General features: G+C 32.6%; 3 protein-coding genes across 6 annotated transcripts; 1 reads left to right on the top strand and 2 right to left on the bottom strand.

Annotated features, from left to right (window-relative positions):
- Positions 1 to 272: 272 nt before the first annotated feature.
- LOC131955848 (zinc finger protein 883-like) lies at positions 273 to 4,120 on the bottom strand (the record flags this gene model as incomplete). The annotated part of the gene is made up of 2 exons (XM_059320133.1): positions 4,064 to 4,120; positions 273 to 2,408 (listed from the first exon to the last, which is right to left on the bottom strand). A coding segment is annotated over exon 2 (2,112 nt), but the record flags the coding sequence as incomplete, so codon positions are not given.
- A 5,326-nt stretch (positions 4,121 to 9,446) lies between these two features.
- On the top strand, positions 9,447 to 10,627 carry LOC131955847 (zinc finger protein 234-like). Its single transcript, XM_059320132.1, has 2 exons — positions 9,447 to 10,411; positions 10,618 to 10,627. The coding sequence occupies exons 1-2, from the start codon at positions 9,447 to 9,449 to the stop codon at positions 10,625 to 10,627; spliced, it is 975 nt and encodes a 324-aa protein (XP_059176115.1).
- An 868-nt stretch (positions 10,628 to 11,495) lies between these two features.
- On the bottom strand, positions 11,496 to 24,927 carry LOC131955856 (zinc finger protein 271-like). 4 transcript variants are annotated; one of them, XR_009388897.1, is made up of 2 exons: positions 24,849 to 24,903; positions 11,496 to 11,967 (listed from the first exon to the last, which is right to left on the bottom strand). XR_009388897.1 is itself a non-coding variant. In XM_059320141.1 (2 exons), the coding sequence occupies exon 2, from the start codon at positions 17,051 to 17,053 to the stop codon at positions 14,558 to 14,560; it is 2,496 nt and encodes an 831-aa protein (XP_059176124.1). In that variant the 5' UTR covers positions 17,054 to 17,077; positions 24,849 to 24,927; the 3' UTR covers positions 13,219 to 14,557. The 4 variants fall into 4 exon arrangements, 3 of the variants coding, with proteins under 3 accessions (XP_059176124.1, XP_059176126.1, XP_059176125.1); XM_059320141.1 differs by lacking the exon at positions 11,496 to 11,967 and adding an exon at positions 13,219 to 17,077 and having other exon boundaries at positions 24,849 to 24,927; XM_059320143.1 differs by lacking the exon at positions 11,496 to 11,967 and adding an exon at positions 13,219 to 17,065.
- Positions 24,928 to 25,176: the final 249 nt, after the last annotated feature.

The raw sequence follows: 25,176 nt of genomic DNA, 5'->3' as shown, positions 1-25,176 counted from the left end.
TCACATTCATGTGGCCTTTCTCCTGAATGAACCATTTTATGTTCTCTTAAATGAGAACCTTGAGAAAACCTTTTATGACAAACATCACATTCATGGGGTTTATCTGCAGAATGAATAATTTTATGTTGTAATAGATCTTTCTTCTCTACAAAGATTTTATGACAAACACCACATTCATGGGGTTTATCTCCTGAATGCATCTTTTTATGTTTACCTAAGTTAGAACTTCTAGAAAAACTTTTATGACAAACATCACATTCATGGGGTTTATCTCCTGAATGAATCTTTTTATGTGCTCTTAACTGAGGAGTAGAAAATCTTTTATGACAAACATCACATTCATGTGGCCTTTCTCCTGAATGAACCATTTTATGTTCTCTTAAATGAGAACCTTGAGAAAACCTTTTATGACAAACATCACATTCATGGGGTTTATCTCCTGAATGAACTTTTGTATGTTCTTTTAACTTAGAACTATATAAAAATCTTTTAAGACAAGTATTACATTCATATTCAGAATGAACAATTTTATGTCGCAATAGACCATTCTTATCTGCAAAGATTTTATGACAAACATCACAATCATATGCCTTTTCTACTGGTTTAATAGCTGAATGAACTTTTTTATGTTTACTTAAGCTAGAACTATTTGAAAACCTTTTATGACAAACATCACATTCATGTGGCTTATCTCCTAAATGCACATTTTTATGTTTTTTTAAATCAGAATTTTTAGAAAATCTTTGATGACAAACATCACATTTATGTGGCCTTATTCCTGAATGAATCATAATATGTTGATTTAAGTTAGAACTATATGAAAACCTTTTCTGACAAACCTCACATTTATATGGCCTTATTCCTGAATGAATCCTATTATGTTGATTTAAGTTAGAACTTTGAGAAAACCTTTTATGACAAACATCACATTCATATGGTTTATCTCCAGAATGAAAATTTTTATGTTTTTTTAAATCAGCAATTCTAGAGAACCTTTTATGACAAACATCACATTCATGTGGTTTATCTCCTGAATGAATCTTTTTATGTGTGCTTAAATCAGAACTTGAAGAAAACCTTTTTTGACAAACATCACATTCATGTGGTTTATCTCCTGAATGAATCTTTTTATGTTCTCTTAAAGTAGAACTTCTAGAAAATCTTTTATGACAAACACCACATTCATGTGGTTTATCTCCTGAATGAATAATTTTATGTTGTAACAGATCTTTCTCCTCCACAAAGGTTTTATGACAAACACCACATTCATGTGGCCTTTCTCCTGAATGAATCTTTTTATGTTTACCTAAGTTAGATTTTCTAGTAAACCTTTTATGACAAATATCACATTCATATGGCTTAACTCCAGAATGAACATATTTGTGATAACTTAAACCAGAACTATGAGAAAACCTTTTATGACAAACATCACATTCATGTGGCTTATCTTCTGAATGAACCTCTTTATGTTTTCTTAAATAAGAACTTTGAGAAAACCTTCTATGACAAACATCACATTCATGTGGCTTATCTTCTGAATGAACCTCTTTATGTTCTCTTAAATGAGAACTTTGAGAAAACCTTTTATGACAAACATCACATTCATATGGTTTATCTCCAGAATGAATATTTTTATGTCTTCTTAAATCAGAACTTTGAGAAAACCTTTTATGACAAACATCACATTCATGTGGTTTATCTCCTGAATGAATCTTTTTATGTCTTATAAATTGTGAACTTTGAGAAAACTGTTTAAGACAAATCTCACACTCATATGGCTTATCTTCAGAATGAAAATTTTTATGCATATTACTTTCACAACTTTGAGAAAATGTTTGATGATAAACAATTTTATTTTTGTTGTCCCTAGACAACTTTAGATTTTCTTCAAGTCCATTTTCTTGTTTATCCTCAAAAAATAAAAATTCTGTTGTGAAATCTTGTTTTAAATTTTCAGGTGATAATTCTGGCTTTAAATTTTCAGATGTTGAAAATACTGCTGATGCAGCTGGTTTCTTATTAATTTTTTCAATTGAAAATGTATTTTCAGGTTTAACATCTTGATAAGTTTTAAATGATATGTTAGGTTTTATATCCCGAACATTAAAAAATGATAATTCTGGTTTTATTTTTATGTCATTAGAAGAAGAAAATTCTGAATTAATATCAGGTTTAACATCTTGAGCGGTTTTAAATGGCATGTTAGGTTTTATATCCTGGAAATTAATAAATGTCAATAATTCTGTTTTGATGCCAGCAGAAGATGAAAATATGGTCGATAGATCTGGTTTCAAATCTTCAGAATATGAAAACTCTGTCAATTCATTTGACTGTATATCTACAGTAGATGAAACTGCAGCTAACACATCTGTTTCCACCTCCATGCTGGACAGCTTCTTAGATATGAACTGATAATTTAAAAATGTAAATGTTAAACTGGTGATTAAATAACCAAAACAACATATTACTAATAACATGGCAAAATTTGTAACACATGCCAGACTTTAGTCAGTCTGATTACTAATGATTACTCAGTCAGATGTAATTTTAAAATAGACAACCAGTAATGCAAAGTAATCAGGACTGCAGATTAAAATCTGAAGCGACCAGTTTCTTAAAAATTATTGTTAAAAATAGAAATACTAAGAAATTAATAACAAAAATCAAAACTTGATATGCTTTTGTTAGTTTTAAATATGTAATAAAAGTGTTAAAATTAATTTTAATTACAGTTCTAAACTGTCATAAACAGCTTAAGAAACACTTGATTTCTTTAGGCAGCTTGGCACTAATTTGCACCTTTTGTAGTTTAGTGACAATATTTGTACACAATAGGACTTGTAATTTCTTGCAACAATTGTAAAAACTTTCAATGCTATTTTATTCGTATGGCTGGGAACTAATATATGTGCATGCATAAAGGTTTTGTGGATATGGATTTATTAATTTGTTTACAGGTAGTGCAAGGAAGGCTAGGGGATGATAATGTTACTCTACTAAACTAGCTTAGCTATTTTAAACTACGGAATGAACACAACACAAATGGTGTCGTATTCCAGTTTTAGAATATAAAGAAATGAACTTTTTCATTCAAATTTGATTTAGATCTAGATTTTATAAATTTACTTAGCAAGAACCTACACTATGGAATGTATACAATTTTCTTGTTCAAACTAATGGAGAGGTTGCACACACATGACTAAAACCACATGATGTTTACATCCACAGCCGTGTTGATGCCCTAGCCTAGCACTGGACTTCTCTATGTATTTTATATTGCTAGTCCCTAAGTTTATTTTAAAAACTAGCCACCCACAGAACAGCAACAATATTTGAAGAAACTTAAATTATTCAGGAACCTATTTTTTTTATTTTTGTCCAGCTGATGGACAATATGAATATAATAAATAACTGCCAAAATGTGAACAACTAACGGAATCTATCCAATCAAAAGTGAAAGCCACAACTCCAGAGAGTCAGCCTCAAGAATACCCAAGATTCTAGAAAGTTCGACCTCACAACAATTGTGGTCTTGGATGCACACTATTAAGTATGAATAGATCTATTAGTCATTCATGTCAACTATATTGAAAAAAAAAGAAAAATTACTATACAGGTATATATTAAAACAAAACAAAATAACCGTATTAAACAACAAAATCAACACAACAGACATGTGAATAGACAATTTTTCAAGGGAAACTACTCTATTATTGTTTTTAAAACATGGCCACTGCTTGTATTTACTCATTGTTGTCTCGAACGGGGTAGTTCAAAGTTTATTCCAGGATATTTTTGGCTGGTTTGGTCATAGATTGTGATTTGTTATATTATGTAAAATATGCCATAAATATGGCCAAATGAAAGAAATATTCATTAGTTACTGCCATCGCACATTACTAGCTAGTAGCTACTTTGGAAATTATGAAGCTAAACTAAGGTTTTACCGAGAAGAGTTATGATGACTATTATTTAGCGATACTCACTAATTTTAAATTTCGTTATTTTTCGATTTAAACATTACCAATGAAAACTAGAGATCAATCTCTAATCAATAAAATACTTAATTTGTTGTTAATTAACTCATTTGGAGCTTAATTACTGTTTTTTATTAATTGGCCACTCCCAGCATTGCAAGCCAAAAATCTGTGACAACCATTTTCCTATCTAAAGAGAAGAACTCTGCAGGGTGGACCTTGCAGCTGATTTGATTTTAACAGAATATGCACAGTACATTTGATTTTATTACCACATTTTTATTAATATGGACACTGTCTTCGTCAGAATAAAAATCACAAGATGGAATTACATCTAGTTCTATATTTTTAAAAAAATTATTTGATTTCCTTTTTTTTAAATGGAAGGATGTTTAAAAAGGAAAACTAAACCCAGATTAATGTATTTGACGACAAATATGCGTCAATTAAATATGTTTAAGAATATAGAATAGATCTAAACTTTTGAAAGATATTCTATCCCATGCATGTTTCATCAACTAGTGTAAGTGCTTTAGCAATGCTTAATCAGGGCAATTTATAAAATTCTAGCGATGTCATTGTAAAATGAATCTAACTCTCCTCTCTCACTGGACTTGGGACAGGTGTGTTATTCACAAAGTTTCGCCGATGCTCAGTTTAAAATATTGTTAAGATTTGTAAGTATTTGATTTAATTTTATTAAAATCTGCAATAGCATTAAAATTGATAAAGTTAGAGAGAAATGCATTCTAAACAGCATCACGGGCAGTGTGCGTGGCGGACATCTCGCTCGCGTAGTTTTGTCAACCAGAAAAGTTAGCCTATCAAATACAATAATCCCAAACTGTAGGTCTAGATTAATATAAAGTTCACATTAAATGTATTTAATTAAGATGTGTGTCTATTTGTTTTTTCAAATGTCAGCGCATAAAAATTGATTACCCGAGAGCGTTAATTAGGCCTATGCCTATGCATTCCAAACATCGACACAGACCAAGTGTGACACACGACTCGCTCGCGCTGGTTTGTCAGCGAGAGAGGCATCGCCCGCCACAGCGCGGGCACAGCACACATGTCCTAGTCCATGCGTACTTGGTTTACTAAGTACTAATTAGTAATGTAAACTTAGACCCAACGCTAAAATCATTTAATTTATCTATCAGGCCTCTAAAATCGTAATAATATTAACATTATTAAGCCTAATAAATGTATCAACGAAGACCAGTGAAAATAATATTATAATTAGCCTAATTAAAATTTATGAAAAAAATAAGAATTAAGACAAATTCATTAAGCTATAACAAATTTGAAAACAAATAATTAGGCCTAAGTAAGCACACAAAGACCAACGCTCACTACTAGATCTAGATCTAATTCCAGGGACCAAAAAAAAAAATAACAGATCGTTGTGGTTTAAGGGTTTTTAGAGTCATAGTATAATCCAAAAGCCAGGTGAAATATCCATAATTAGGCTTAATTAGTCTAATTACGCTAGCAAAAAAAGCTGAAAAAGAGTGTCAAGTGAAAAGAAAACACAATTATATAAGCAGCGAGGGGATGTACAGCTTCCGTAACAATAGCGATGACGTCACAATAAAAAATTACATGCTTTCAGTGACCTTTTTAGGAGGCCGATTTCTTAAAATCGGCACATAATAATTGCATTTTTTTTTCACTAAACGATCAATCTAATAATACCATACCTAACAGTGCCATTTAGACACCTTACAATCCTTTATTCAAAGTTTTTAAACAACTCAAACTATACCCATGTTTACGTTTGACCTCCATGGTCGGAAGCAATTAAAAAAAAAAATTCTGCCAAAAATAGCTTTGGCATCTTCAGATAGCTTAAAATACGCCAAAAAAACCGCCATTTTTAGCGTAATAATTATTTTTAAAGTTAATGTTAAGGACTAAGGTGGTCTCTCGAACAAAGCAGAAAAAATTGCCAAGGTGACGTAGCCATGTTCTGGTTAGCAACCAAGGACGCTTTCAAGTTACTGAGACTCGCTAGTGTGTATTATTGATTAATATTATTATTATGAGATCTCATCCAACTTTCTCAGTCATCGGCATAATTTTACCCCACTAAGTCAGTACTGACTCAGTACTACTACTACCACATTAACTACACTACTTACACTACACTGAGTCACACTCCATTGATAATCCGGTTTTTAAATACTTATATGTAGGCCGTTCGAATTCACAGCTTCCGGGTTTGTTGTTTTGAAGCCATCTCACGGCTCATGCGCTTACCAAAAATGGCGACGAGTTTCGCTTTCACTAATGGGTAGAGCGATAAAACTAATGATTACGAAGCCATCGTTAATTTAAGAAATCGGAACTATCCGTTTCTATTTCAGTCTGTTATTTAAGAATTCCCAGATGTACTTTTGACCTAATTTCTTTGTTTGTCTCGCAAGCGACGCGTTAGTGAAAATAGCTCTATGAATTCTTGTCTTTTATATCAAATAACTCTTACATATCGCTTCCAGATGCAAACCAGCTTATGTCAGATGTAAACTTTAAAGTATTAATTTTACACACATTACAATTAACTGGTAATAATTTGGCGTGTTAATGAGATGTGTTTGTGGGAAAACGATCACCCCCCAATAATGCCATTTTATTATAATCTTGCTTAGTGAAAACGAGGCGCGGGAAAATGTGTGCTGCGCAAGAATCCAATCATTTGGCTAGATTTATGACTGTTTTTTTATGTCACGCCTAAAAATAGAATGTTTACGCTTTCTTCATTGATGATCGTTTTCATTATTTTTTAAACTGAAAGTATGCATTATTAGTTAGATTTCAGGTTTTGTAACTTGGTATACTTACCCTTTATTAAAATTAAAAGCATAGCATGCTGATTGTGAACAAATATAGTCATAAAACACAGAAATATAAAGTTACAAACAATGCGATGTCAGGATGTGCCACACCCGGGCCACACCCCCTCAAGAAAACACGTGTTTATTAAGCTGTTTATGTCACTTTACACCAGTAATTAAAATTAATTTTCAAATTTTTATCACTTATTGGGTAAGATTAAGCACATGTATACTGAAAATTAAAAAAAAAACAAAAGCAAATTCTGTTTTAATGAAGGTCACGGGTCAAGTTTTTTTTCCTTCTGTCAAGTTCATTGGAGGTTGCCACAGATTGACCTGACTTTGGAATTTTTTTTCAGTAATAATGACTTTACACAGAAAGTTAAAATATGCTAAATTAGCTTAGTTTACTAGTGTTCTAGCTATTATTGATACATTTTTAATAAAAAAAATCATTCTGTAATTCTCATCAAAAAGCCTACTTATATGTAAGCTCGAAAAACGTTTTTTTTTTACTCTGGGGAAGTGTTTTATTATTATTACTCAATCAATCAGTCCGTCAAAGCCAATCCCACCTTTCACCTTTTCCGAAATCGGCGTTTAGATTAATATAAAATGGCGTCCAGGAGGTTTTTAATACGGTCGTCTGTAAGGGCAATGGTTTTTTTTCGACTGTTGATTTATTATACAATTCTATTTTTATATCGTAGTGAAGATGTTAGGCTTTAGTATTAAGTACAAATAAAAAAGTCAATAATACACGCACCTGCTTTAGTTTATTTTGACTTCAAGCACAAGAGTGAATTTCCCTCGTCGGCCTCGTGAAAGACAAAGAAAGAAATCAGGTAAAGCTAGCATTATTAAAATGTTAATTATTTGCCCCGTAAATACATGGGCAGTTTCGATACAAATCTATGCGATTACGATACGATCCTTATTTATAATTTATAAGTATCATGTACTTCATGAGAAAGAAATGATTCGATATTTTATGTCCGCCCAAAACACGGTGGCCTGCGAAACCGCGAGAACGAGAATTCACGAATCGAAAAGCCTAGTATAAAGTATAATTAGTATAAAGTAGATCTAGATCTAATAAAGTACAAATGTTTGTAAAAAAAAAAGTTTGATCTTTCTGCATATAATCTGAAATGACCAGAAATGAGTCTCAATCTCTGCTTAACTACTTAACTAAATACTAGATCTAGATTCTAACGACTTCACTTTATTTATTAGTATTAGTAGGCTACTAACTACTACTAGTACTAGATCTAGATCTAGAATCTAGTTTCTCATTAGACACTAGATAGGCCTGCTATTTAATATTTTAAAAAATATTTATTATATTTATTTACAAACTTACTAGACTACTACTAGAGCTAGATCTAGGCCTACTAAATAATACTACATGACACATGAAGTATTTTGTTAGAATATTTAAGTAGGTAAAACCTCAGTTTAGCGTAGGTTATTATTCCGGAATGGTATAGCAGTAAAAAAAACAATGGCAAAATCTGTCACACAGTTCCGGAAGTACTGTTAACCATACTTTATTAGGCGTCATCTTTTATTTTTAATACAGATCGTTTAAAATTTGGATAGATTTATTTTGATTGCGTGTTAAATACTACTTTATTACTCATTTTGAATAACTAGTTATTTTTAAGTGTTTCAGCTAAATATTTCTGCTACTAAACATTGTTAAAGGGGTCATCCATAAATGACGTCACGCTTTTTTTGACGATTTTTACCTCCCCCCTTCCCTCTGTCACACGTCGTCACAAAAAGCCAGACCCCCCCCCCCTAAAATGACATCACACTTCAACCTACAACCCCCCCTCAAAATTGCAGTTGAATTTTTTAAAAACATCGATATTTTCCAAAATCTTGTCTAAACTATTACAATTTATTAAAACAGTTATCTAAAACGCGAAATAACGTCTAAAATTCGTTTTCTAACATTGCTTTTTCATAATGCAAAAATGTGACGTCGCAACATCTGACCCCCCCCCTCCCCCTCATCACACATCGTCACAAAATTACGGACCCCCCCTCCCTCCTACGAGTGTGACGTCATTTATGGATGACCCCTTAACAGGATTTGTACGCAGTCTGGAAAAAGTCTTGAATTTAGAAAAGTGAATTTCATCAGACTTAAAATAGTCTGGACGGGTCTACACTGTGGAATGATGTTTTTCGCTGGGTATCTCAGAAGAAACCCGATTTCTCAGTTACTACGTCATTGTGGGAGGGGGGGGTGTGTAAGACCTGTCTTTTTGTTGTTGTTGTTGTTGCGAGACTGACCGTGAAAATGTTTAGGGCTAGACTAACCCGCCCATCCTAGTAACTAAGGTCACTGATGATAATCACTTTCAGCTCTAAATGTCTGATCAAGTGAATACATCCTATTAATTTAATAACTCTAGCATTATAGAACAAAAGAAAATGAGAGAGCAAGTAGGTCACTGTGACATCTGTTTAAGAAAATTTTCATCTTTTGAAAGATTACGAAAACATTGGAATTAAAAGCACACAGAAGTGCAAGCCATAAGCTGTTGTTTTTTGTGATTTTATAGATAAAGAGGAGCCGTTGTTTGCTAAATATAAAAAGGAATTTCATCCAAACTATCAGATGGCGTGTGAGTTCTGTGGTTATACCACCAGGAAATGGAGTAAGCTGAAAAAACATCACACAGAAGTTCATATGGCTTTGTATAAAGAAAACATTGCTACTGGTTTAAAAAAGGACAATTTCAGAGAGGAAACGATGACATCTTCATGTAAATACCCATCAGATCACAGATCAACTTCACCAAATTGTGGAAACTTTAATGTCCAATGCTCAATATTGAAGGAGAAAAAAAATTTATCATCAACTAATGAAATGACAGCTGAGCTTTACAACAATAAATTCAAAACATGTGACAAATTGCAGTTACATCATGAAAATAAAACAGCTGCACCTCAAAAGTTACAAAATTTAACTGGGCAAAAATGTGAATGTGCTCTGGAGAATTGTACAACTTGTCAACTATACCATAATGATAAACAGAGAGGCAGTGATCCTCCAACTGAGATTTCTGTGTGTGACATTTGCCAAAAAAGTTTTAAATCCTTATCTCATTTGGCTTCTCATAAAATTGTACACACTCGAATGAAATGTTACATATGTTGCCACTGTGATAAAAGTTTTAACATTGGAGAAGAATATGATCTACACTTAGCAACACATTTTAGGTATAAGCTATTTAAATGTGAAATTTGTGAAAAATGTTATGCAGATAAACAATACCTAAAAGCTCACATTAGGATGCATAATGGAGAATCAATTCACAAATGTGAGAAGTGCCATTACACTTCACCTTATCTGTGTCGGCTAAAACAACATCAAAAGATTCATCTAAACTTTCAATCAGTTGATGGTGTTGAAAATGTACAAGCTTGTGATATTTGCCAAAAAAGCTTTGTTTCTATAGCTCACCTTTTGTCCCATCAACTGATACATACACCTTTGAAGCTTTACATATGTAGTCATTGTGACAGAGGCTTTAACTTACCAGATGAATATGACCTGCACCTTGTAATGAGACATTTCAGGTACAGACCTTTCAGATGTTCATTGTGTGAGAAAACTTTTAGCATGAAATTTTTTTTAATAATTCATATGAACATACACACTAGGGATTTACTGTATAAGTGTTCAAATTGTGACTACACAACAAACGATAAAAGTCCTTTCTTAGAACATAGGAGAGTTTACATAAACAGTAAGCCTTTCACGTGCAATTCTTGTGACTATTCAGCTGCTTCTAGAAGTACTCTACAAAGACACTTGAGGACTCACTCTGGTGAGAAGCCATTTTATTGCAGCCTATGTGACAAACGATTCAGTCAACGTGTACATTTAATCTCACACAAATGGCATATTCATCTAGTTTAATCATACTACTGAAGACACACTCCGAACAGTGTTATCATGTGTAGTTAATCAAGGTATGTTAGTGTTGGTGCGAAAGATATAATGATGACATAGTGATGAAAGATAATTGTGGTGATGTAATGTGTATGAAAGGTGAATACGTGGAACTGATCACTGCGTGTGTGTATGTATCATGTAGTGAGATGCGAGGCTGGGTGTGTTGACGTGTATGTTGTTGTACGGACTGAACTAGGGTACAAGGGAAGCGACTGGTCGGGTGACAGTGGCTGTGTTGTGAGCAAGAGAAAGGTGGTGTGTAGGAGTGAATGCGCGGGGGGGGGGGGGCAGTTGAAAGCTGGAGTGTAAGCAACCAGGTTGATGTGGGACTAAGTGGCACGTTTAAAGAGAAATAAAGGATACTGTGATACCTAGCCCCAATCGTGTTGGTTGTGCCTTCTTTGAGATCCTGACACCCTCACAATAATGACGTTTTGTGTAGAAACTGGTTGCTGTGTATTGTGTGTATGAGTTAATTATATTGCTATTTTTTGACATCTTAATATATTTTTCTCTACCTAAATAGGATTTAAATTCAACAAGATATTTCAGTTTTTGTATATGTTCTGTAAATCATAAAAAGTAAATTAATACGGGGATTTTTTTATCATCTTAATGGTCATGATTAGAGTTCTACTTCAATGCAGAAAAAGCTAACATAATATTAAGAACATTATCTTTTTCCCATTCGTCTCAGAATGCACTTGTTCAATAAAGCTATTATTAGTTTTTAATTTTAAGTCACTGCATTCCAACTTTTAAATTTCTTTTTCAAACTATTAAGCTTTTATTTAGTATCCTAATGTTTTTGCATTGTTTGTTCTAGGCAAACTTCATCAGAGAATTTATTGTGTTATTTCCAAAAAAATATTTTTAAAGCTCAAAGCCTTATCACACGCTGTACTTATTATAAAATTGTGCATAGAATTACAAAATGTTACATATGTTGTCATTGGTAAAAGTTTTAAAAGTGGAGAAGAATCTACATTAAAGACATATTTTATGCAAAAGCTTTTAAAAAAGAAAATGTGTGAGCTATGTTATGTAGATAAGATAAATGTAATCTAAATGATCATATTAAATGACAAATGGAGAATTAATTTATAAATGCAAGAAATGCAATTACATAACATGTCCTTGATCTGCCATGAAGCCACACTGTAAGATAAATCAGATCCTGAAACAGGAAAATTGTCAAGATGAGGTTGTTAAAAAATTATACATTTGTTTTATTTACATAAAATTAGAAACGTTTACACTACATTAAATTTATTTTTGTCATTGTATCTATAAAGTTATTTTTTAAAATTAATAATCATTTTTCATTATCGAAAATGTGTATTGTATTTTAAGTTGTCAACTAATAAGCGGTATTATGAATAATTGGATAGTTTTGTTTATCAATATTTTTCCCTGTTTGCTTTTTAGTTATTGTTAATTTCTTAAATAAATGTTGACACTACTTTTGTCACAGCAATAAAATGTGATAATTTTTAGATTCTATTTGAGTTGTTGCAATCAATTTCTATTTCACCATTATGCATGTGACATGCTTTTAGCTGTGTTGTTAAATGAAGCAACAATTTTTACAACAATACTAAGATTAAATAACTTAATTTCATGTGGCAAGAACAAACTTACAAATGAGTTAACTCCATTGCTCAGTCAGCAGAGTTTCTTCCAGGCATCTCTAATTTATATAGAAAATATATACTTTTAACAGTGTCCGCCCCCCGAAGAAAGTTTACCGCCCCCCCCCCCCCCCCGAAAATTTCAAGTGCCCCCCCCCCCCCAGAGAAAAAAGTCTGGAAGAAACACTGTCAGTCAGGATAAAACAGGCTGTTTCTAAATGCGGACCACACCGTGTGACCCCATTTAGGGGAGTGACACCAAGAAAAAAAGGGCAAAATGTATACAGAAAAATGATAATTCCACTTACATAATAATTAGAGTAAGTTAAATAGTCTTTTAAGAGGAAAGTTGACCAATCCCGACAAGGGCGCAGAGGGGGTGGGGAGGGGGGGGTGACACAATGACGTAAACCTGCTAATGATAGAGAAAACACGCCACATCCAGCTGAATTTATCACCCACTATAGATAAAAATTGCTAGTGTTATCTGAGAGTACACTTCTTGTGCAGTTGGGCTATAGAAGTTTATGGCAAAACCTTTCTTTTTGAGATAATGACTCACTACTACAGAACATCCATAAGTCATTCATTTTTATAATTTTTTTTTTACTTGTAATTGATAAAAAATAGTAAAACAAGTGTTTAAAATGTCAAATGATTCTTTTGTAACTGGAGTCCTAACAAGCAAAAGTTATCTGACACTGACCTTACCTAACTTGCAGGTACAGTCTTTGGAGCATCAATAATATTGAAACCTGGCTCAGAAATGCTAAACAGCCTTTGATTCTATCGGTCACACTATACTTCTAGAAAACTAATTCCATACACATTTAGCTCCCTTAAACTAACTCTATAAGCTATTATAATAGTAATAATTTGGATTGTGCACTTTTTGTGCAGTTGGGCTATAAAAGTTTATGGCAAAACCATTTTTTGAGAAAACAACTCACTACTGCAGAGCATCAATAAGTCAATAATTTTTATAAATTTTATTTTACTTGTAATTGATAAAAAAATTGTAAAACAAGTGTTTAAAATGTCAAATGTTTCTTTTGTAATGAGAGTCCTAACAAACATAAGTTGTCCAACACTGACCTTCACCCACACAGAAGGTACAGGCTTTGGAGCATCACTAGTGAGTAAAATACACCCCAGCATTCAAAACACATTGGCCTCATTGGAATTTATGTTAACTTACATAAAGTGTTGTTAAAAAAATAATAATAAAAATTGACACACACTTTAACCATTTTATTTCTTAACATCTTTATTACAATTTCAAATGATTCACTACTTTAAAATTTACATTACAAAGCTTTTTTTTAATAAGGAATATATAATTAAAACACAATGAAAATTCACATGTTAAAACTAAGATACGAAAATGTAACAATTGCAGCTATAGTCTTTCTTTTCTTCAAATTTTTAATTGTTATGCTGTTTTAAAAAATTAAATGTTAATTTATGACATTGAAATGTGTTGTTAATCTTTAAATAAATTGTATAGCCTATATGAATAAGTGAAGAAAATTATTTTATACTCTTTTCAATCACATAGCATGCAGAGAGGAGCCTGAGATTTGGCATAAAGTTCATATTGAGAAGGTGTGAATAAAGATTAAATCTATATTTAAAAAACCCATTCATCTAGCAAAAATAAGGAAGTAACCATAAGCCTTAGCAATGGTTGGAGCAACATGAAACTTGGGGTTAGTTCCATAAGACATGTAAATAGTGGGGAGGGAGAGGAAGTTTTAACATATGGTCTGTTTGAGTTATACATTGCATCCAGTAGAGTTTGATCCTATGATTTGTGATTCTATACCTCTAAATATAATGATTAAGGTCATTTAGCAAAAGATGAAAGTGTTTATAAAAAAAGATTGTCTGCTCAGAAGTTTTGATGTCACTGTACCTGTTGGCCAGATGCCACTGTGACTGCTGGCCTAATGTCATTTTACTTGTCTAATGGAGGTCAATTTTATATAATTTGAAACAGGCAAATTAACTTGTGGCCTGAACAAAACCATACGGGTATAAAATTAAAACCCTGGAATGAAGCTTTTCATGTGTTGTTAAATGATCACTTCGAGAAAACTTTTTATGACAAACATCACATTCATGTGGTTTATCTCCTCAATGAATCTTTTTATGCCTTCTTAAATGAGAACTTTGAGAAAACCTTTTATGACAAACATCACATTCATGTGGCCTTTCTCCTAAATGAATTTTTTTATGCGTTCTTAAATTACATTTTAGAGAAAACCTTTTATGACAAACATCACATTCATGTGGCCTTTCTCCTGAATGAATTTTTTTATGCTTTCTTAAATTACATTTTAGAGAAAACCTTTTATGACAAACATCACATTCATGAGGCGTTTCTCCTGAATGAATTTTTTTATGTGTTCTTAAAGGAAAACTTTGAGAAAACTTTTTATGACAAACATCACATTCATGTGGTTTATCTCCTGAATGAACGTTTTTATATTCTCTTAAATGAGAACTTTGAGAAAACCTTTTATGACAAACATCACATTCATGTGGCCTTTCTCCTAAATGAATTTTTTTATGCGTTCTTAAATTACATTTTAGAGAAAACCTTTTATGACAAACATCACATTCATGTGGCCTTTCTCCTGAATGAATTTTTTTATGCTTTCTTAAATTACATTTTAGAGAAAACCTTTTATGACAAACATCACATTCATGAGGCGTTTCTCCTGAATGAATTTTTTTATGTGTTCTTAAAGGAAAACTTTGAGAAAACTTTTTATGACAAACATCACATTCATGTGGTTTATCTCCTGAATGAACGTTTTTATATTCTCTTAAATGAGAACTTTGAGAAAACCTTTTATGACAAACATCACATTCATGTGGCCTTTCTCCTGAATGAATTTTTTTATGTGTTCTTAAAATACATTTTAGAGAAAACCTTTTATGACAAACATCACATTCATGTGGCCTTTCTCCTGAATGAATTTTTTTATGTGTTCTTAAAATACATTTTAGAGAAAACCTTTTATGACAAACATCACATTCATGTGGTTTATCTCCAGAATGAATATTTTTATGTCTTCTTAAATTAAAACTTTGAGAAAACCTTTTATGACAAACATCACATTCATGTGGTTTATCTCCAGAATGAATTTTTTTATGACATCTTAAATAAAAACTTTGAGAAAACCTTTTATGACAAACATCACATTCATGTGGTTTATCTCCTGAATGAATTTTTTTATGTTTACTTAAGTTAGAACTATTTGAAATCCTTTTATGACAAACATCACATTCGTGTGGTTGATCTCCTGAATGAAGCTTTTTATGTATTCTTAAATGAGAACTTCGAGAAAACCTTTCATGACAAACATCACATTCATGTGGTTTATCTCTAGAATGAATTTTTTTATGTTTACTTAAGCTAGAACTATTTGAAAACCTTTTATGACAAACATCACATTCATGTGGATTATCTCCTGAATGGACATTTTTATGTTTTTTTAAATAATAATTTGTAGAAAATCTTATATGACAAACATCACATTCATGTGGTTTATCTCCTAAATGAATCCTTTTATGTGTTCTTAAATGAATACTTTGAGAAAACCTTTCATGACAAACATCACATTCATGTGGCTTTACTACTGAATGGACCTTTTTATGTGTTCGTAAACCAAAACTGCGAGAAAAACGTTTATAACAAACATCACATTCATGTGGTTTATCTCCTGAATGAATTTTTTTATGTATTTTTAAATTAGAATTTCTAGAAAACCTTTTATGACAAACATCACACTCATATGGCTTATCTTCAGAATGAACATTTTTATGCATATTACTTTTAGAACTTTGAGAAAATGTTTCATGATAACAAACAATCTTATTTTCGTTGTCCCTAGACAATTGTAGATTTTCTTCAAGTCCGTTTTCTTGTTTATTCTCAAAAAGTAAAAATTCTGTTGTGAAATATTGTTTTAAATTTTCAGTAGATGATAATTCTGGTTTTAAATTTTCAGATGTTGAAAATACTGCTGATGCAGCAGGTTTCTTATTAATTTTTTCAATTGAAAATGTAACATCAGGTTTAACATCTTGAGAAGTTTTAAATGACATGTCAGGTTTTATATCCTGAACATTAAAAAATGATAATTCTGGTTTTATGTCATTAGAAGAAGAAAATTCTGAATTAACATCTTGAAAAGTGTTAAATGACATGTTAGGTTTTATATCCTGAACATTAAAAAATGATAATTCTGGTTTTATGTTATTAGAAGAAGAAAATTCTGAATTAACATCAGGTTTAACATCTTGAAAAGTGTTAAATGACATGTTAGGTTTTATATCCTGGAAATTAATCAATGTCAATAATTCTGTTTTGATGTCAGCAGAAGAAGAAAAGTCTGGTGTAACATCAGGTTTAACATCTTGAGTGGTTTTAAATGTCATGTCAGGTTTTATATTCTGAGAATTATAAAATGACAATACTTCTGTTTTGATGCCAGCAGAAGATGAAAATATGGCCGATAGATCTGGTGTCAAATCTTCAGAAGATGAAAATTCTGTTAATTCATTTGACTGTATATCTACAGTAGATGAAACTGCAGCTAACACATCTGTTTCCACCTCCATGCTGGGCAGCTTCTGAGATATGAACTGATGATTAAATAAAAAAGTTTAAAAAAACCCACGTTTTCTGATTGAACTAAAAAGTAGAAAATAAATACTATACATCACAATAATGCAAGCGATCACTCTACTATAAGCGATCAAAAACGTGGGGCGCCGAAGTAAAAGTTATATTACTATTGATTAGATAATACTATTGACTTTTATTAGGGAGCTTGTAGAGAGTCAACAGTATTAGAAACTGTAAGAAAATCACGGCGCCCCACGTTTTTGATCGCTTATAGTAGAGTGATCGCTTGCATTATTGTGATGTATAGTATTTATTTTCTACTTTTTAGTTCAATCAGAAAACGTGGGTTTTTTAAAACTTTTTTAATGATTATTATTTTCTACTTTTTAGTCTTTGTCTGTTTGTTTGCATTAAAATCTTGCTATCGATTTTATCTTTTCACTTTTTTTTGGGTAAACGAAGACAACTCGTAAAAAGACAACTCGTAAAAAGACAACTCGAAAAAAAATCGTTGTGTGAATACGTTACTGACTAGAACACATAGATTTGAACCCGTGTCGAGTGGGATAGCAATCGTGTGCCCAACCACTCGACCATATCGTCTCCCCCAAACTGGCCTACATCCTGTAAGTTTAAACTCGGTTCAAAGTAAATTATCTGCCCCTAAGCCTGTGGCAACGTGGGATCGTTCGCTTCACTGCGCGCGAGGTACGCGTCGCTGGTTTTTTTTCTAATGGCTCGCAGAGGAGAATTATATATATAGATTATATAGCGGTCTAAAATGCTCAATAAAATGTTTCCATTGATCAATTTAGTAATAATAACAATTGCATATTCTATGGTCATCCAAAAGAAAGCTTCCCTGAAAATTTCAGCGCGCTAGCTAACTGGGAAGTGCCAGAAATTTCGATCGCAAGATTTGATTGGAAAGACAAACAAACACAGAAACACAGACACAGAGAAAGCAAGTTAAAGAAAACGTGGGAAAAAATGTAAATGTTAAACTGGTGATTAAATCACCACAACAACTTATTACTAATAACATTGCAAAATTTGTAACACATGTAATTTGATAGGCTAACTTTTGTAAACACAGATGTAATTTTAAAATAGTTAACCAGTAATGCAAAGCAATCAAGACTGCAGATTAATATCTTAAGCTACCATTTTCTTAAAAATTATTGTTAAAAGTAGAAATAATAAGATATTAATAACAAAAATCAAAACTTGATTTGCTTTTGTTAGTTTTTAAATGTAAGTAATAAGTGCTTAATCTTATCCAAATATGTAATAAAAGTGTTAAAATTAATTTTATTTACAGTTCTAAACTGTCATAAACAGCTTAATAAACACTTGATTTCTTTAGGCAGCTTGGCACTAATTTGCATTTTTTGTAGTTTTGTGACAATATTTGTACACAATAGGACTTGTAATTTCTTGCAACAATTGTAAGAACTTTCAATGCTATTTTATTTGTATGGCTGGGAACTAATATATGTGCATATGGATTTATTAATTTGTTTACAGGTAGTGCAAGGAAGGCTAGGGGATGATACTGTTACTCTACTAAACTGGCTTAGCTATTTTAAACTACGGAATGAACACAACACCAATAGTGTCCTCTTCCAGTTTTAGAATATAAAGAAATGAACTTTTTCATTCAAATTTGACTTAGATCTAGATTTTATAAATTTACTTATCAAGACCTACACTATGAAATGTATACAATTTTCTCGGTCAAACTAATAGAGAGATTGCACACACATGACCAAAACCACATGATGTTTACATCCACAGCCGTGTTGATGCCCTATGTATTTTATATTGCTAGTCCCTAAGTTTATTTTAAAAACTAGCCTCCCACAGAACAGTAACAATATTTGAAGGAACTAAAATTATTGAGGAACCTATTTTTTTTTACTTTTTCCAGCTGATAGACAATATGAATATAAACAACTGACCAAAATATAAACATCTATCCAATCAAAAGTGAAAGCCACAACTCCAGAGAGTCAGCCTCAAGAATACCCAAGATTCTAGAAAGTTCAACCTCACAAAAATCGTTGTGGTCTTGGATGCACACTATTAAGTATGAAAACGTCTATTAGTCATTCATGTCAACTATATTGAAAAAAAAGGAAAAACTATAGGCCTACAGGCATATATTAAAACAATACAAAATAATTTAATTAAACAACAAAACAACACACCAGACATGCGAAGAGACAATTCTTCAAGGGAAATCACTCTATTATTGTTTTTGAAACATGGCCACTGCTTGTATTTACTCATTGTCTCGAACGGTGTAGTTTAAAGTTTATTCTAGGATATTTTTGGCTGGTTTGGTCATAGATTGTGATTTGTTATTCAATTATCTGTTATATTATGTAAAATATGTAATAAATATGGCCAAATGAAAGAAATATTCATTAGTTACCTCCAGTGCACAGTACTAGCTAGTAGCTACTTTGGAAATTATGATGCTAAACTATTAATATTAATATAATGAGATCTGATCCAACTTTCTCAGCCATCGGCATAATTTTACCCCACTAAGTCAGTACTACTACTACTACATTAACTACACTACTTATACTACACTGAGTCACACTCCATTGATAATCTGGATTTTAAATACGGTAATCTATCGTTTTAGCGTAATCAATTCGGTCGTCACTAGTAATGTAGGGATAAGGTAACTAATAAATATGGCTTAAATATGAATATATTTTTGCATATTCTACTAAAATACTAAAGATAATTGAATATTAACCCTTTATTTACGGAATTATGTTCTGAATGAATTTTTTTCTTAAACAACGTGTTATCATATTGCTTTTGGCACATTTAAAGCATATGTCGAAGGAAATTTCGTTTCATAAATTTTTAATGGCCCAAACAGATATTGGTACTTATAAGTACCGTCAGGAACGTAGGACATTTTTTCCAAAAAATATTTTTTTTACAAAACAGGAACAAACGATACAATTTATTAACTAATAACATGGCAATCATTATAACCGTCATTTTTTTTGGTAATTTTCACACATAAATACAGCACAAAAGTATATTTTGAGTACGATTTTTACTGGATTTTCTATCTGAACACATCTTAGACCTCAAATGCAGCAAAAGTTCCCGACATGTCATGCTCCCTCATTCTTGTCTGTGGTCATTATGGTGTAGCAATGGTTGCCGCACTGAACATGCTTTTGCTGGAAGCTTCCAATAGCTATTACTTACAATGAGCCGCATAAACAAACAAAAGCCTAGTCATTCAGTACACAACTACTAGTAATACTAGTATAATTGTAGCCTACTAGAATGTTATGACAAGTCTACACTATAGTGTAAAGTTCGTAAATAGAAGTGAGCTCAATGTGTTTAGGATAGCCGAAGTGGCCTACTGTTTCCTGGTTACGGATTAAAATTTACCATAGAGATCTATACTATATGCAGAAGTATCGACTATTACTAGTCTACAGATATACATTACGTAAATACTACTTATTGTATGCAAGACAGCTTATTGCAGTAAATATAACTAACAAATTGAATCTTACTACTAGAACTAGGCTTTGGTATACAAATGAAGTATACTAAACCTAGTAAACGAGCCTGCAACTGCTACCTTTATTCTTGTTATTCTTTTACTACTAGCAATCAACATGTAATTATAATATTTCTTAAGTAAACCATATGCTAACCTTCTTATAAATGTGTAAATATCATTTTTTAAGTACATTTCGATAATTAATTATCAAAATAATATTTATGTAACTCCACATCGAAAATCTGCCATTTCCTAAAAATCCTTAAAAAATGTCAGTGTGCCCTGACGGTACTTATAAGTCCACTTGTAAACATCGACCTAATACAAAGACAATTTGATTAAAATTGTATAACTAGAAGTTAAACACGTTTGCCTGACTATTGGAGATGCCAATAAAAAATATTTGGGGATGAAAACTTCAAGAATAAGGTAAAACAAAAGGAAATTAGGAACGTGTGTGAGAACTTTATAGAACAATTGTAAACTATCGATACAGCAAGACATTGAAATAGGCGTCCTACCAAAAGTTTTCAAAGTACATCGATCCCTCCAACTACCGGCTACTCAGGGGAGATAATACTATTAATTACATCAATAATTTTTAAAATTCGTATTTAATTAAAAATTATACAGGCACTTAATTAAAGTGGTACTTATAAGTACCGTCAGTAGATAAAGGGTTAAACCATATTTAAGGGTTAAATCAATAAAAATGTCATGAAATTAAGGTTTAACAACGATGTTCCAGATACTAAATTTGCTATTAAAAACAGCGGCCATCTTAAGAAAATATTATTTTGAGTCATTTCCCTTTAATTTCTATTTGTATGGAAATGTATTGATGTTTGCTATTAAATACGTTTGTCTTGTGTTTAAATACAAAGCATGCGTTTTTTATTTAAATTCTGCCCTTTAAACAATTTAAACTGTAATTGACTGACAATAAACATCAGTTCTAGAATTATTATTATAGATTATGAGATGCAATTTTTATACATTAAGAAACTCCCTATTTTTATATAGCTACCACTACATATCTAATGTTTATTTAAATATTAGTTTGAGTTAATTGTTATTGTTTGTGTTATTGTTTGTTTGCTATTTTCATTTCATATTTTCATGCTTTTTTCCTTTAATTAGTGATTTAATCATAAATGACGTCACGTTTTTTGACATCTCTTCACCTTAACCCCCTCCCCCCCCCCCCCCCCATTTTCGCCGTCACGAAATAGTCGTAATGTCAAAAATTACATTTTTGCCCTGAGTGTTATTACTGTTAAAAAGTCAAGCCATAATTCGAACGATAAAGAATAGTTTCAGCATTTTTGTATTAGGCCAAATACATAACGTTTCACGTTTCTTAACCCTCCCCTTTCCCGCGTAAAACGTCGTCTCAAAACCAGTTACTCCACCCCTTAAGTGCGTGATGTCATTTATGGTAGATGTCAAGTCCTAACCTCCAATACACATTTTGAACAACCTTTGGTGTCAAAATGTTGATACCAAATGTCCAAAATGAGAAATATGGGGTTGTCCATAAACGATGTCACATATGCTATTCTAATGTGACGTCAATTTACGTAGGACTGCAATTTATGACCTATAATGAAGGGGTGATCGGGGGGGGGGGATGAGTGACGTCAATTATGGAAGACTTCTATAAAGCTCTGCTCAATGAAAATGAGGAACATAAAGCGTTCGTTTTCATGCATACCTTTGCTCACAACGAATGATCATAACTTTGATAACTATTGCAAGCCTGTTGTCCTAAGCGGTGTTAAACAACCTCAGCACACCATCCCCGCCAAATAGGGCCTGCCACTAAATGCCTACCGACGAAAATAGGCCGCACTACATTGACTCCGAATGAAATAACTTCTGACAATAAGGCTCAAACATACTAGCTCCTGGCAACGGTATTCGACAAGAATCCAAGACAATTATTGGCTTGCAGGTAAAATTGGACAAAACAGCAAGTTTCGCGACATGGGGCATAACAAAAGATCAGCCCTTAATACGACAGCAGCTAATGTAAAAAGCCAGAGCTCAGTATAAGCTTGAGTTTAATATAGAAATAGTGTTAGCAGTGGACAGTGCATTATGAATACGGCTAAACGCCAGAGTCCGACGATGTCTGAACATCTAGTTTGTCTTTTATAAAGTGCGGAGCACCCTTAAGAGCTGAGCTTGGGGAGGGGGTCCCTGTTGATACCACCACTAGCGCCGCTTATGTCCAAATATCAATCACAAGTTTTGCGTGGAGCTTAATGGGCAGACGAAGTTTATAGGTGGGACCGGGAGCCTAAATGCATTTACTGAAGCCGCTGTGTCACGGGCATTTTAGAGCCGAACGTCTCAGGGCAGCATGTTGCAGAAATTAAAAGCACGTGAATTTGTGTAGTAGAGGGAGCACAGCATGCCACTGTAATAAATTAAACACCAATATAATATACCGTACTAAAGTCATTTAGATCTATTCGTCAGACTAAACGTCGCTAAAGTCTCAACGCAATAGTGCCTGTTTTGACTTTTTTTTTATTACGCGGTATCTCTTTCTTTAACATAAGCCTAATGACAAATGACGTCACGCGCGCCGCGAACTTGGTGACGTTGTGCTAAGTGGGGGATGAAACAGCGGGGTTGAGAAAAATGACGCATTTCTTTTTTTTAACAGACGAATAAGTGATATATTCTAATTTTCCTACGAACTATAGGTTGATCTAGTTTTTTTTTCTATAGGAAGATATCACTATATAGTGGGTGTTTTTTGTTTTTGTAATAATGGATGGTGGGGAGGGGTAAACATCGACTATTGAACAAATAAAAAAACTGATGAAAGCAGAAGGCAAAGAAAAAAAACCCATGTGGTATTCAGATGTAACTAATTAAAATTTAAAACTATTTTTACAAACACAATAATCTTAATTCAGAAAAAGTGTAGGCCTAAGACTAATGTCTACAGACAAAATAATCAAATAGGCTTAAATGGATCACCCATAAACAGTGCCGGCGCCAGGTTATTTAGTTAATAAAAGCGTCCCCCATCTGCAATTTTTTTCACGCCCCCTTATTATCAGAGGCGTAGCGACCCTTCCCGGCGCACGGGGACAAGCTTTCGATTTGCACCCCCCCTCAAACTTTCAATTCGTTTTTCCAACCCATTTTGGCGCCCGTCCCCCCTCTCCCCCCCCCCCCCCCCCGCCTACGGACAGCGCCCTAGGCAACAGCCTAGTTCGCCTTATAGGTAGCGCCGGTCCTGTCCATAAATGACGTCATACTTTTCCCGATGAATTCCCTTTCCCCCAATCGTCACTAAAAGCAAGATGATGATTTAATATCATATCGCAGTTCTACTATACCCGAACGCTAAATCACAATTTCTAACGAAAACGAATATATTCTTCATCATTTTTTTAAAAAATATTTTACCCCCTCCCATATTTTGAGTCCAACGTCATTTAAGAAGAATATGGACGACCTAATAATTGACAAGTTCATCAGCACAAAGGGGTTTAATAAATGATGGACCTCCCAAAAGTTTTTGAGATCTTGGATGTACATACATACATAGCCTTCATTTCAATTGAAATTAAAGATAAGAAGATGGCCCTCTGTCCTACTTATATTAAACAAGACAACTATGTGTATTAAACAACAAAGTCAACACAATATACATACGAATAGACATTTGTATCAAGGGAAACTACTCTAAATTTTATTTGGAAAGATGGCCGCTGTTTTTATCTACTAATATTTATCTCAAATACCTAGTTTAAAGTTAGTTTCATGATATTTTAAATTGTTTTGGTCACTGATTGTTATTTTTAATCAAGTATCTGTTATATGTTGTAAAATTTGACTTAAATATACTTATTTAAACAAATATATTTATCAGTTACCTCTCCCGCACATTACTACTGCAGCCGAATTGATTACGCTAAAACGATAGATTACCTTAAATACTTAAATGTTAATGTAAGCTCGAAAAACGTTTTTTTTTTCTCTGGGGAAGTGTTTTATTATTACTCAATCAATCAGTCCGTCAAAACCCTTCACCTTTTCCGGAATCGGCGTTTAGATTATTATAAAATGGCGTCCTATGAGGTTTTTAATATGGTCGTCTGTACGGGCAAAGGTTTGTTTCGAACGTTGATTTATTATATAATTATATTTTTATATCATAGTGAAGATGTTATAATATTATGTACAAATAAAAAACTTAATTATACACACACCTGCTTTAGTTTATTTTGACTTCAAGCACAAGAGTGACTTTCCCTCGTCGGCCTCGTGAAAGACAAAGAAAGAAATCAGGTAAAGCTAGCATTATTAAAATGTTAATTATTCGCCCCGTAAATACATGGGCAGTTTCGATACAAATCTATGCGATTACGATACGATCCTTATTTATAAGTATCATGTACTTCATGAGAAAGAAATGAATCGATATTTTATGTCCGCCCAAAACACGGTGGCCACGAACGAGACTTCACAAAGCGAAAACCCTAATAGATTCTAGATCTAGATCTAGAAATCTATAAAGTAATAAAGTTAAATAAAGTC

Source organism: Physella acuta, unplaced genomic scaffold, assembly GCF_028476545.2.
Source record: "Physella acuta isolate Inbredline_101_S28 unplaced genomic scaffold, ASM2847654v3 ptg001111l, whole genome shotgun sequence".
Classification (NCBI taxonomy): Eukaryota; Metazoa; Mollusca; class Gastropoda; family Physidae; genus Physella; species Physella acuta.
This window is presented reverse-complemented; position numbering and strand designations above follow the sequence as displayed.

Coding starts and splice junctions, on each gene's coding strand:
- LOC131955847 (XM_059320132.1), top strand. CDS start 9,447: ATGGCGTGTGAGTTCTGTGGTTATACCACCAGGAAATGGAGTAAGCTG.
- LOC131955856 (XM_059320141.1), bottom strand. CDS start 17,053: ATGGAGGTGGAAACAGATGTGTTAGCTGCAGTTTCATCTACTGTAGAT.